The sequence below is a fragment of the Salmo trutta genome, chromosome 10 (assembly GCF_901001165.1).
Source record: "Salmo trutta chromosome 10, fSalTru1.1, whole genome shotgun sequence".
NCBI classification, from domain to species: domain Eukaryota; kingdom Metazoa; phylum Chordata; class Actinopteri; order Salmoniformes; family Salmonidae; genus Salmo; species Salmo trutta.
This window is the reverse complement of record NC_042966.1, coordinates 19,930,058-19,942,602: the sequence shown is the minus strand read 5'-3', so window position 1 is coordinate 19,942,602 and position 12,545 is coordinate 19,930,058. Positions and strand designations below refer to the sequence as shown.

The following is a 12,545-nucleotide window of genomic DNA, read 5'->3' as shown; positions in this document are numbered from 1 at the left end:
GAATTTGAAATGTCAGAATACTAGTTGAGAGAATGATTTATTTAAGCTTGTATTTCTTTCATCTCATTCCCAGTGGGTCAGAAGTTTGCATACACTCAATTAGTATTTGGTAGCATTGCCTTTAAATTGTTTAACTTGGGTCAAACTTTTCGGGTAGCCTTCCACAAGCTTCCCACAATATGTTGGGTGAATTTTGGCCCATTCCTCCTGACAGAGCTGGTGTAACTGAGTCAGGTTTGTAGGCCTCCTTGCTCGCACACGCTTTTTCAGTTCTGCCCACAAATTTTCTATAGGATTGAGTTCAGGGCTTTGTGATGGCCACTCTAATACCTTGACTTTGTTGTCCGTAAGCCATTTTGCCACAACTTTGGAAGTATGCTTGGGGTCATTGTCCATTTGGAAGACCCATTTGCGACCAAGCTTTAACTTCCTGACTGATGTCTTGAAATGTTGCTTCAATATAGCCATGTAATTTTCCTCCCTCATGATGCCATCTATTTTGTGAAGTGCACCAGTCCCTCCTGAAACAAAGCACCCCAACAACATGATGCTGCCACCCCCGTGCTTCACGGTTGGGAAGGTGTCTTTGCAAGCCTCCCCCTTTTTCCTCCAAATGTAATGATGGTCATTATGGCCAAACAGTTCTATTTTTGTTTCATCAGACCAGAGGACATTTCTCCAAAAAGTACGATCTTTGTCCCCATGTGCATTTGCAAACCGTAGTCTGGGGGGTTTTATGGCGGTTTTGGAGCAGTGGCTTCTTCCTTGCTGAGCGGCCTTTCAGGTTACGTCGATATAGGACTCGTTTTACTGTGGATATAGATACTTTTGTACCTGTTTCCTCCAGCATCTTCACAAGGTCTTTTGCTGCTGTTCTGGGATTGATTTGCACTTTTCGCACCAAAGTACGTTCAACTCTAGGAGACAGAATGCATATTCTAGTTTCTGGGCAGGAGTAATAACCAGATTTAATCGGGTACGTTTTTTATCCGGCCGTGAAAATACTGCCCCCTAGCCATAACAGGTTATAGGCACAGTCAACTTAGTGTATGTCAACTTCTGACCCACTGGAGTTGTGATACAGTGAATTATAAGTGAAATAATGTCTGTAAACAACTGTTGGAAAAAGTACTTGTGTCATGCACGAAGTAGATGTCCTAGCCGACTTACCAAAACTATATAGTTTGTTAACAAGAAATTTGTGGAGTGGTTGAAAAACGAGTTTTAATGACTCCAATCTAAGTGTATGTAAACTTCCGACTTCAACTGTACAGTTTGTACTACTTATTACCAGTATTAACCTTTCTCATTTACAGCCCCCGTTTATCCCTGACTTACACTGTCATGAGTGGCATGTTAATGACAACAGATCGGTATCTCAATGCATTCTTAGTCTAAATTACTATAAATTCCGCAGTGTGCAGACCTCCGCAATCAACCTGATACCCACAAATCAGAAAACAATTACGGGCACTAGGGCTGGGCGATATGACGATATCTATCGTGTGACGATAGAAAAACTTCTCGTTTCCTATTATGCTCTATCGTTTATTTACTTGTGTCGCAAATCACACTCTTTACGGCAATATTTTTTGTCAATTGGATGACACTTTGCGTGCCGTGTGGAAGGAAATTTTCAACACAAACAAACATGGAGGAGAGTGAATGTGACACAGCACGGAGACACAGAGCTCATACCTAAAAGAAGGGCTACTTCGGTAGCATGGACGTGGTTTGGGTATGAAAAGTCTGACACGGACCAGAAAACCGTCTTCTGCAAATTATGCCGCAGGCCGGTCTCGAAAACAGGCTCAAACGCAACTAACCTCTTTTACCATCTACGCAAGAATCATGTGAAAGTACGGAGAGAGTCTATGGATGAAACCCCAAAAAGTACAGTCGAGTGCTCACAACGAACCCCCGACTCAGACGTTGCAAGAGGCTTTTGCCCGCGGCACACCATATGGCGAAGATGGAGGGAGATAACAGCTGCCATTACAACTTACATCTGCAAAGACATGGCTCCAGTTTACACGGTCGAGAAACGGGGGTTTCGTAAGTTGGTGCTAACACTTGACCCAAGGTACCAAATGCAAGTTATGTGACACGTATAAATGCCAAAATAACATGAAAAACAGGCAAGCCCCCCCATGTTATTTTGTTACATGCTTAATTGAACATTTGCACAAAGGTTCTAATAAAAGGAGAAATAATCAATATGAATAAGTACCTTTTTTATTTGTTTAGTATAATTCAAAATGTAATAAGAAATAGGCCTTTACATGTGGTCATTTTATATAAATGTGCTATATCGTGATATGTATCGTTATTGGGATATGAAATGACCTATATTGGAATATGAGATTGTCTTCATGTTATTCTTCAGATAGTATTTCAGTTCGTCCTTCCGATAGCACATGTTCAAAGTGGATGTCCCTTGATTATGTCTGTCACCTCTCACCGCCACTGTCCATTATGTCTTGTCCATTTTCCTACCAGTTCACCAGCAGCATGAGAGAAGTTTGGTCAGGATCTCTCTCCATGCGCACTCCATGTGGACTCATGTCACACTCCTTAGAGAAAAGGCATGAGAGAAAAGGCAGTTGAGAGCTTCAACTGGATGCTGTGAACAGGTTGCTGGCTCGGACTCAGGTCTCACGGTAGAAGGGGTGCAGGACTGTACTGAACGCCATTGTCGCCATGCTTCAGCCGATTAGGGGGGATTTACGTTCACACTGTTGGTCAAATTATCCCTTCCATGGATCTAGACACCATCTGTGGTCACCTTTGCCATAACCTTCGAGAGAGGATAGACCAGAACAACAGTTTAGGGCATTTCTGATTCAGGAAATCCAGACAAATTATTTACTCTGTCAAATTATTACTTCTCAAAATACATTATTTTTATTTTTTACTACTACCAATATTCTTAATACAGATTTCTAAAACATTTTTCAAAGAGAATAAGAATACACCGTTTAAAAAAAAATTACTCCCAAATTGGCTAATACCCCCCTATCATCTTGGTGAACTCACTGCAAAGTTACAGGGTCAGGGAGTTAGGGGGCCAGTCCTTAGGGAGACATCCCAACCATACAGCAGACCCAATCTGGTGAGCTTTGTTATGGAAGCAAGACAACAACAAACAAACAATACAACAACTAGAGGTGGGGGAAACTACAATCCATTTGGAGTAACTGTCAACCATTACCAACATTTATTTCTTCCTTTTTATAGGCAGACGTGAAGAAAACAACTTTTGCATATTTACCAAAGGGCCCCAGGGGACCGGTAATTAAAAAACAACAACACTGCCTGTTAAATCAAGAATAAATGAATTAGAATATCAAATTAGAATTACAACTCTACAACATATTGAACTTCCATCCTCAGGCCATGGACGCAACAATGTATGAATTAATGGTTGGATCAAAATTGCCGTTATAATCATTGGTCAGTACGGAGAATTAAGTAAAACCACAAATTCAAATTCCTATCTCCATCCATGGCTAATTTAGGAAAGGGCCAATTTTAGCTAGCTGGCTAGCTAGCCGCCGGAGGACAACAACACGACGAGATGCAACAATTTAAGTTTTTCTGTCAATGACGTATGCTCCTAATGGGATTTGATCGGAGTGACGCCAAATCCAAACTGGCTTCCCTTGACACTTTTTTTTTTTGGTGCACCAGCTGCTACTGGAGGCTGAATGATAGAACAGCTATTTCCATGTTATGGGATGCATTTTCTCCATTGTTTTTGATGGTAGGCCACTCTGGTAGGTCTACATGATCATCATCCACAGTAGCCTACTTGTAACTTAAAGCGGGTACAGCACAGAAAACGCATGCTGAAAGTTGCACAGAATTTTCACAATGTTCAAGTTTGCTCTCAGCAGACCTGCAAATTGCTCAGTGCTGTTTAATCTTTTTAACTGTATGAACCCTACACATTTATAGTGGGAGCTGCTAGGCCTAGGGGACGGGGATATGGGCTGAAATAGGACAAGGCCATTCTATAGTCAGGGTTCTCTGTGTTAAATGGAATAGAATAGGAAGAGGCCTGAAAAACAAGTGTACATGGCAGCACATGCACACACACACATAAAAACAAGCCTCTGGTTTCTGCAAGCACGGACACATGACTTCCCTGGTAACAGCTCAGATGTGGTCAGCTGTAGCAGACCAGGAAACCGAAACTCAAGGCCTTGGATCAATCCCTCCCTCCCTCCTCCCACTCTCTCTTCACTCACGTCATCCCTCACTCTCCTGTTTTTCTGTTCTGTTTTCCTCTTGTTGCTTAGTCACCATCATCTCTAATCCCATTCCAACATCTAGCCAATATACATCATTCATGTTATTACTACACAGATAAGATATTGTAGCAATGTGTTTTACTGTGTTGTCTCCTGTTGCTACAGTTTAACATCTGCCTAGGGACTGAATATTAATCAGCTTGATAGCAAATCTGGTGCAGCACGCAAGTTATGTATGCCAACATGGTCCCTGACAATTTAAAAAGACACTGAAAAAGTGGCAAAACAAGGTATTGAAAATAACTTTTGAAACTAGTCCAGATGATTTTACCACCCACAGAGGGTTGCTACACTACAGTCTGGTGGCTGGTTTCTGTCTCTCCTTCCTGGAATAGGAGAGACAGACACTAATGACTCTGTTCTCAGCTGATTACTGCTTTACTTTCGGTTTCCTTTCTCCTGTGAGCTGCTATGATTGGTGGATTGTCAGATGGGGAGGTTTAAAGGATGAGAGAAAGGTGCAGGGAACCATTTTGATTCAAGCACAGCAAAGTTCAGACTGAAGTATATTATATCTACCTATCAACAATCAAAACAACCATTTGGTAAGGTGACATTTTCCTTATAGGTTTGACTTGTCAATGAGGATGGCTGTTGTTAAAGGGATACTTCCCCAGGGTCAGACAAACTTCTGTGTGTCCAGTATGAAGGGAGTTAGAGGTAGTTTTGTGATCCAATGCTAACTTGTACGGTTTATTTTAATATTCTGTGATCTGAGTATTTTAACAAAAATATCAGAGACAAAAATGTTTAGCTGCCCCTTTAAGGTTACCTTGGTAACCGGGCCACTCAGTCATCACATATGCCTGTGAGAATGTCACTAGTATAGGCCAATTATGTATCTTTTTGCTAGCAGTGGGAGCAAACTCAAACGTTGAAAAATAACCTAGCTTTTGAACAAAACCATTTTAATAGCCAAGAAACACGAGGACAAAGTCTCACTTTAGTAGACCTTCGAGTAAATTAGACCAACTTTTATGCCTGTGCCCATTGTTTCTAAAAGCAGTGCTGACATCTCCCCCCAGACAGGCAGTTTGGGCGAGGTGGGATAGCTATAATGTTAGGATTCAGATTTCTTTGTGCATTTACAAATATGAAACAAAACGGCAGAAATACTTTGAAAATAGATCACAACTCGCACTTGTGCCCATACTTAACTATTTTGATTAAATGCTTACACTATAGAGCCCGAAGTGTTACTACACGCCAACCTGACAGGTGAATTAGACATTCTTACCCGCCAATGCCAAATCTACCCACGTTTGGCAGGTGGCGGGTGTTCATTTTAGGCCCTGTATATACATAGACTTGTAGTTATTACGGAAACGCTAGCTAGCAACTTCCTTTAAACTGCTCACTGAGACATACAAATGGTATGAGTTCATCTGACATTGTGGAAGTAGATAAAGGGCCAAAATGCCCATGTTTCCCTACCTCTATGCTTATCACGTTTGTAAATGTTTTACAAGTTAAATATTTTGGCTGATTATTAATAACTACGAGTAAGTTTAAAGCTGGAATGCTTTTTGTCTAGCTAGTTGACGTACTGATTGAATGGGATATTCTGGGTTCTTGTTTGGACCTTTAAACTCAGGTACTGTGTGTTAGATAACAGTTTGAAAATGTCTTTGAGTCATGAGATTGCGTCACTCTTTTACCAATGGTCTTATGTTATTACCTGCTATTACACTGCAAACTCCACCCAGACTGACTCATACAAGCATTATCTAAAATGTTCCTTGTGTTTGCATCAAAAATGACCTAACTTCCTTTATCCTGTGTGTGTACACGTTTATGGGCGTGTGTTTGTTTGTTTGTGTGTGTGTGTGCATTAGCGATGTCGGAGACTGAGAAGGCCCAGAGGAAGATCCTGTCCCTGGTGGAGCAGCACCCAGAGGGGATCCCCCTGAAGAAGCTGACAGTGGCCTACAGCCAGAAGTACCACTGCAACCTAACCCTGTCCTCCCTGGGCTTCAGCTCCACATCTAGCCTGGTGGCCTCTCTGGATGGGGAGCTCTATGTGGACAGGGACCTGGTCTTCCACAGGAGCCATAGAGGAGCCGCCGGAGCTCCAGCACAGGCAGGGGGAGACCAGGTTAACATATCTCGCAGGCCTCGGTCTGGGAAGGACCCACCATCGAGGACCCCCTCCCCCAGAGCTGTACAACTGAAAACCCCACCTCTGTCTACTGCCCCGATCAGCTTTGGTTTCAGCTGGGGCTCTGGGTCTGATCTCCAACAACCGGCTCCAGGCTCTCGCTATGGGCCTCCCCTAAGCTCTGGGTCCTCCCTTGGGGCTACCTGTCCTTCTATTCCCCCTTCTGCTGTCCCTCGCTCCTCCCCTCTCCTTTCTTTCTCCAGCACAGTGAAAGAGAATGAAGAGGTGACTCAGGAAGAGCTACTAGAAAGAGTTAAAGAAGTATGTTATTTTTTTAACGTTGTATCTGTTTTATTATATAATCTTTCTAGGCTGTTGCTGGAAAGGGAATATTGTTGTTAGAATTGCCTGGTATAAATAAGGGTTAAAAATATACTGTTCTTAAATCTGTCTTTTAGTTCCTATGAATGTTGCTTTTTGTATTGTAAAGTGGTTGGTGTATTGTTTTGAGTGCACGTTTAAATAAAGCTTGATTGGATGTGCTGTAGGTGATAAAGGTGTACCCCCCTGCCGCCACAACCATCGTCCAACTACAGAACGGCTACATGCTGCGCTTTGGGAAGCCACTTCCTCTCCAGCAGTACAAGTCTCTGTTCGACAACGCTGATAAACAACCTGTAGCATTCTGTGCATTTGCAGTCCAAGGAAAGACAGGAGCAGAGAAACCAGCAGGTAGAGAGAACATCATAACTCATAATATTAAGAAGTTGTAACTGAACAGCTGCCATGCTGGCTGGTTTAAGATGAACTGTATGTGTTGAAATGACCTGTTAACTCTGATTTGACCCATGAACTCTCACTCACTCACTCACTCACTCACTCACTCACTCACTCACTCACACAGCCACTCCAAAGAAGACAGAGCGTGAGGGACAATCTGCTCCTTCCACACCCCTGAACAACGGATACGTGCAGGACTGGGTGCGCTCTAAAACAAGGTCCCCCCTGCTACAAACAACATCACCAGTTCCATCCTCGTCCTTGTTACTCTCCCAGCCCCCCGTCACTCCCCAAATCCCCCAGCCTGGTACCTCCGCATCGGACTCCGACTTCCCAGCACTGAAAGCAGAGCTGAGGCTGACCAAAGCCCAAGAGCGGAGGCAGCTAGCTGTGGGACAGAGGGAAGGAAACTCCCCTGTCTTCAGAGAGGCCTACCATGCCCAGCTCAGGGAAGTGCATGGGGCTAACGTGCGAGCTGTGGAGGCGCAGGCTGAAGAGGAGGATGGGATGATGATGAAGAGGAAGAAGGCTCTGGATCCTGAGGCGGTGAATAGTCTGGTGGAGGACGTCATACGAGACATCGCAGCCGAGGGAGAACTTGTCACCAGAGAGAAGGTGACAATCTTTCCCCACTCCCCCTATTTACCTGTAATTACAACACACACAAAACAGTACAACTTCTTTTCAAGTGGCACCATCTGGTGGACACTTTGGGATCTTCTGCTGTCACTCCAGCCTCTTTCTCTGCTTCTCAACCTAGGTCCCAGAGGGCCATTTTCCAGCTTGACTTTTGTTGTGTTCCTGGGATGGTTTTAACATATTCCTCCCTGTTCTGTCCTGTGCCCAGGTGATCTCCAGGGTGTGCAGGCTGATGCAGGTCCGCACTCTGGAGGCAGGCAGGATAGACCTCCGCTGGCAGATACCAGCTCTGAAGGAACTGCAACGCACCCTTCGAGAGATCAACATGTTCATAGAGGTCAGGATACTCATACACACACACACACAGTTGTGGCCAAAAGTTTTGAGAATGACACATATTAATTTCCACAAAGTTTGCTGCTTCAGTGTCTTTAGATATTTTTGTCAGATGTTACTATGGAATAGTGAAGTATAATTACAAGCATTTCATAAGTGTCAAAGGCTTTAATTGACAATCACATGAACTTGATGCAAAGAGTCAATATTTGCAGGGTTGACCCTTCTTTTTCAAGACCTCTGCAATCTGCCCTGGCATGCTGTCAATTAACTTCTGGGCCACATCCTGACTGATGGCAGCCCATTCTTGCATAATCAATGCTTGGAGTTTGTCAGAATTTGTGGGTTTTTGTTTGTCCACCCGCCTCTTGAGGATTGACCACAAGTTCTCAATGGGATTAAGGTCTGGGGAGTTTCCTGGCCATGGACCCAAATATCGATGTTTTGTTCCCCGAGCCACTTAGTTATCACTTTTGCCTTATGGCAAGGTGCTCCATCATGCTGGAAAAGGCATTGTTCGTCACCAAACTGTTCCTGGATGGTTGGGAGAAGTTGCTCTCGGAGGATGTGTTGGTACCATTCTTTATTCATGGCTGTGTTCTTAGGCAAAATTGTGAGTGAGCCCACTCCCTTGGCTGAGAAGCAACCCCACACATGAATGGTCTCAGGATGCTTTACTGTTGGCATGACACAGGACTGATGGTAGCGCTCACCTTGTCTTCTTCGGACAATCCTTTTTTTCTGGATGCCCCAAACAATCGGAAAGGGGATTCATCAGAGAAAATGACTTTACCCCAGTCCTCAGCAGTCCAATCCCTGTACCTTTTGCAGAATATCAGTCTGTCCTTGATGTTTTTCCTGGAGAGAAGTGGCTTTTTTGCTGCCCTTCTTGACACCAGGCCATCCTCAAAGTCTTCGCCTCACTGTGCGTGCAGATGCACTCACACCTGCCTGCTGCCATTCCTGAGCAAGCTCTGTACTGGTGGTGCCCCGATCCCGCAGCTGAATCAACTTTAGGAGATGGTCCTGGCGCTTGCTGGACTTTCTTGGGCGCCCTGAAGCCTTCTTCACAACAATTGAACCGCTCTCCTTGAAGTTCTTGATGATCCGATAAATGGTTGATTTAGGTGCAATCTTACTGGCAGCAATATCCTTGCCTGTAAAGCCCTTTTTGTGCAAAGCAATGATGACGGCACGTTTTTCCTTGCAGGTTGACAGAGGAAGAACAATGATTCCAAGCACCACCCTCCTTTTGAAGCTTCCAGTCTGTTATTCGAACTCAATCAGCATGACAGAGTGATCTCCAGCCTTGTCCTCATCAACACTCACACCTGTGTTAACAAGAGAATCACTGACATTATGTCAGCTGATCCTTTTGTGGCAGGGCTGAAATGCAGTGGAAATGTTTTTTGGGGATTCAGATCATTTGCATGGCAAAGAGGGACTTTGCCGTTAATTGCAATTCATCTGATCGCTCTTTATAACATTCTGGAGTATATGCAAATTGACATCATACAAACTGAGGCAGCAGACATTGAAAATGTATATTTGTGTCATTCTCAAAATCTTTGGCCACGACTGTACACACACACATATACCAGAAGCCCCTGCAACGCACTGTCAAATCAACATGTTCAGTTTGCACACATACGCACGTACATTAATACAGTTTTTAAACTGAATAATCTGATCATTAACTGTCATGTATCCTTATCTCTCTCAGTCTGCAGAGGCTGTGACTGCGATGTGTACCCTGTATGAGTTGGGTCAGAACCTGGCTGGTCTGAAGAACAAGAAGCGTTTTGAGGAGCTGAACCTGGGGCCGCTGTGTAAACTGCCTCTCATCCATCGCATGTTCAAGATAGACAGCAACACCAAGGACGAGGACATTCACCAGATAGAGACTGTGGACATACTGAGGGTGAGAGAGACATTCACCAGGTAGAGACTGTGGACATACTGAGGGTGAGAGAGACATTGAACATATAGATACTGTGGACATACTGAGGGTGAGAGAGACATTCACCAGATAGAGACTGTGGACATACTGAGGGTGAGAGAGACATTGAACATATAGATACTGTGGACATACTGAGGGTTAGAGAGACATTCACCAGATAGACTGTGGACATACTGAGGGTTAGAGAGACATTCACCAGATAGAGACTGTGGACATACTGAGGGTGAGAGAGACATTGAACACATAGATACTGTGGACATACTGCGGGTGAGAGAGACATTCACCAGATAGAGACTGTGGACATACTGAGGGTGAGAGAGACATTCACCAGGTAGAGACTGTGGACATACTGAGGGTGAGAGAGACATTGAACATATAGATACTGTGGACATACTGAGGGTGAGAGAGACATTCACCAGATAGAGACTGTGGACATACTGAGGGTGAGAGAGACATTGAACATATAGAGACTGTGGACATACTGCGGGTGAGAGAGACATTCACCAGATAGAGACTGTGGACATACTGAGGGTGAGAGAGACATTGAACACAGATACTGTGGACATACTGCGGGTGAGAGAGACATTCACCAGGTAGAGACTGTGGACATACTGAGGGTGAGAGAGACATTCACCAGGTAGAGACTGTGGACATACTGAGGGTGAGAGAGACATTGAACATATAGATACTGTGGACATACTGAGGGTTAGAGAGACAGAGACTGTGGACATACTGCGGGTGAGAGAGACATTCACCAGGTAGAGACTGTGGACATACTGAGGGTTAGAGAGACATAGAGACTGTGGACATACTGCGGGTGAGAGAGACATTCACCAGGTAGAGACTGTGGACATACTGAGGGTTAGAGAGACAGTGGACATACTGAGGGTTAGAGAGACATTCACCAGAGAGACTGTGGACATACTGAGGGTTAGAGAGACTGTGGACATACTGAGGGTTAGAGAGACAGTGGACATACTGAGGGTTAGAGAGACATTGAACACAGAGAGACTGTGGACATACTGAGGGTTAGAGAGACTGTGGACATACTGAGGGTTAGAGAGACATTGAACACAGAGACTGTGGACATACTGAGGGTTAGAGAGACTGTGGACATACTGAGGGTTAGAGAGACTGTGGACATACTGAGGGTTAGAGAGACTGGACATACTGAGGGTTAGAGAGACTGTGGACATACTGAGGGTTAGAGAGACATTGAACACAGAGACTGTGGACATACTGAGGGTTAGAGAGACTGTGGACATACTGAGGGTTAGAGAGACTGGACATACTGAGGGTTAGAGAGACATTCACCAGGTAGAGACTGTGGACATACTGAGGGTTAGAGAGACATTCACCAGGTAGAGACTGTGGACATACTGAGGGTTAGAGAGACATTCACCAGGTAGAGACTGTGGACATACTGAGGGTTAGAGAGACATTCACCAGATAGAGACTGTGGACATACTGAGGGTGAGAGAGACATTCACCAGATAGAGACTGTGGACATACTGAGGGTGAGAGAGACATTGAACATATAGAGACTGTGGACATACTGAGGGTTAGAGAGACATTCACCAGATAGAGACTGTGGACATACTGAGGGTTAGAGAGACATTGAACACATAGAGACTGTGGACATACTGAGGGTTAGAGAGACATTGAACACAGAGACTGTGGACATACTAAGGGTTAGAGAGACATTGAACACAGAGTCTGTGGACATACTGAGGGTGAGAGAGACATTCACCAGATAGAGGCACATGACTATTTTACTTTGTCATTGTTTCTCTAACTGGGGACCTGGTATAATTGTCCTTTACTCAGAACACCCAGTGCGGGTGGCGGTCTTTTTCATGGTCCTTTAACTTCTTACGGGTATGTGGGACGGTAGTGTCCCACCTGGACAACATCCAGTGAAATTGCAGAGCGCGAAAAAAAAATAAAAATACTATATTAAAATATTTAACATTCTTGAAAATATGTGTTATACATCAAAATAAAGCTTAACTTATTGTTAATCCAGCCGCCGTGTCAGATTTCAAAAAGGCTTTACGGCGAAAGCAAAACATGCGATTATCTGAGGACAGCACTCCGCATACAAACACATGAAAATCATATTTCAACCAGGCAGGTGTGACACAAGTCAGAAATAGCGACTAGAAAATGCCTTACCTTTGATCTTCTTCAGTTGGCACTCCAAAAGGTCCCAGTTACATCACAAATGGTCCTTTTGTTCGATAATGTCCTTCTTAATAATCAACTCAGTTTCCCTCCATCAAAATGCATACAAAATGAATCCCAAACGTTACTAATAAACTTTTCCAAACAAGTCAAACAACATTTATAATCAAACCTTAAGTATCCTAATACGCAAATAAACTTTACAATTTAAGACGGAGAATAGTATGTTCATTAC

At 44.0% G+C, this 12,545-nt stretch overlaps 1 protein-coding gene across 9 annotated transcripts in view; it reads left to right on the top strand.

Moving 5' to 3' along the window:
* The window catches only part of wu:fj29h11 (protein NO VEIN), a 68,037-nt gene that overhangs the window by 11,916 nt on the left and 43,576 nt on the right, over positions 1–12,545 (top strand). For 6 of the 9 annotated variants that reach the window (XM_029764793.1, XM_029764788.1, XM_029764791.1 and 3 more), the window contains 5 exons: positions 6,149–6,732; positions 6,960–7,143; positions 7,316–7,806; positions 8,039–8,167; positions 9,890–10,087. In XM_029764793.1, the coding sequence (XP_029620653.1) occupies positions 6,149–6,732; positions 6,960–7,143; positions 7,316–7,806; positions 8,039–8,167; positions 9,890–10,087 (1,586 nt within the window). Of the gene's footprint in view, positions 1–4,758; positions 4,859–6,148; positions 6,733–6,959; positions 7,144–7,315; positions 7,807–8,038; positions 8,168–9,889; positions 10,088–11,406; positions 11,776–12,545 lie in introns of those variants that run through there. The other 3 variants (XM_029764794.1, XM_029764796.1, XM_029764797.1) reach the window with 3 other exon arrangements.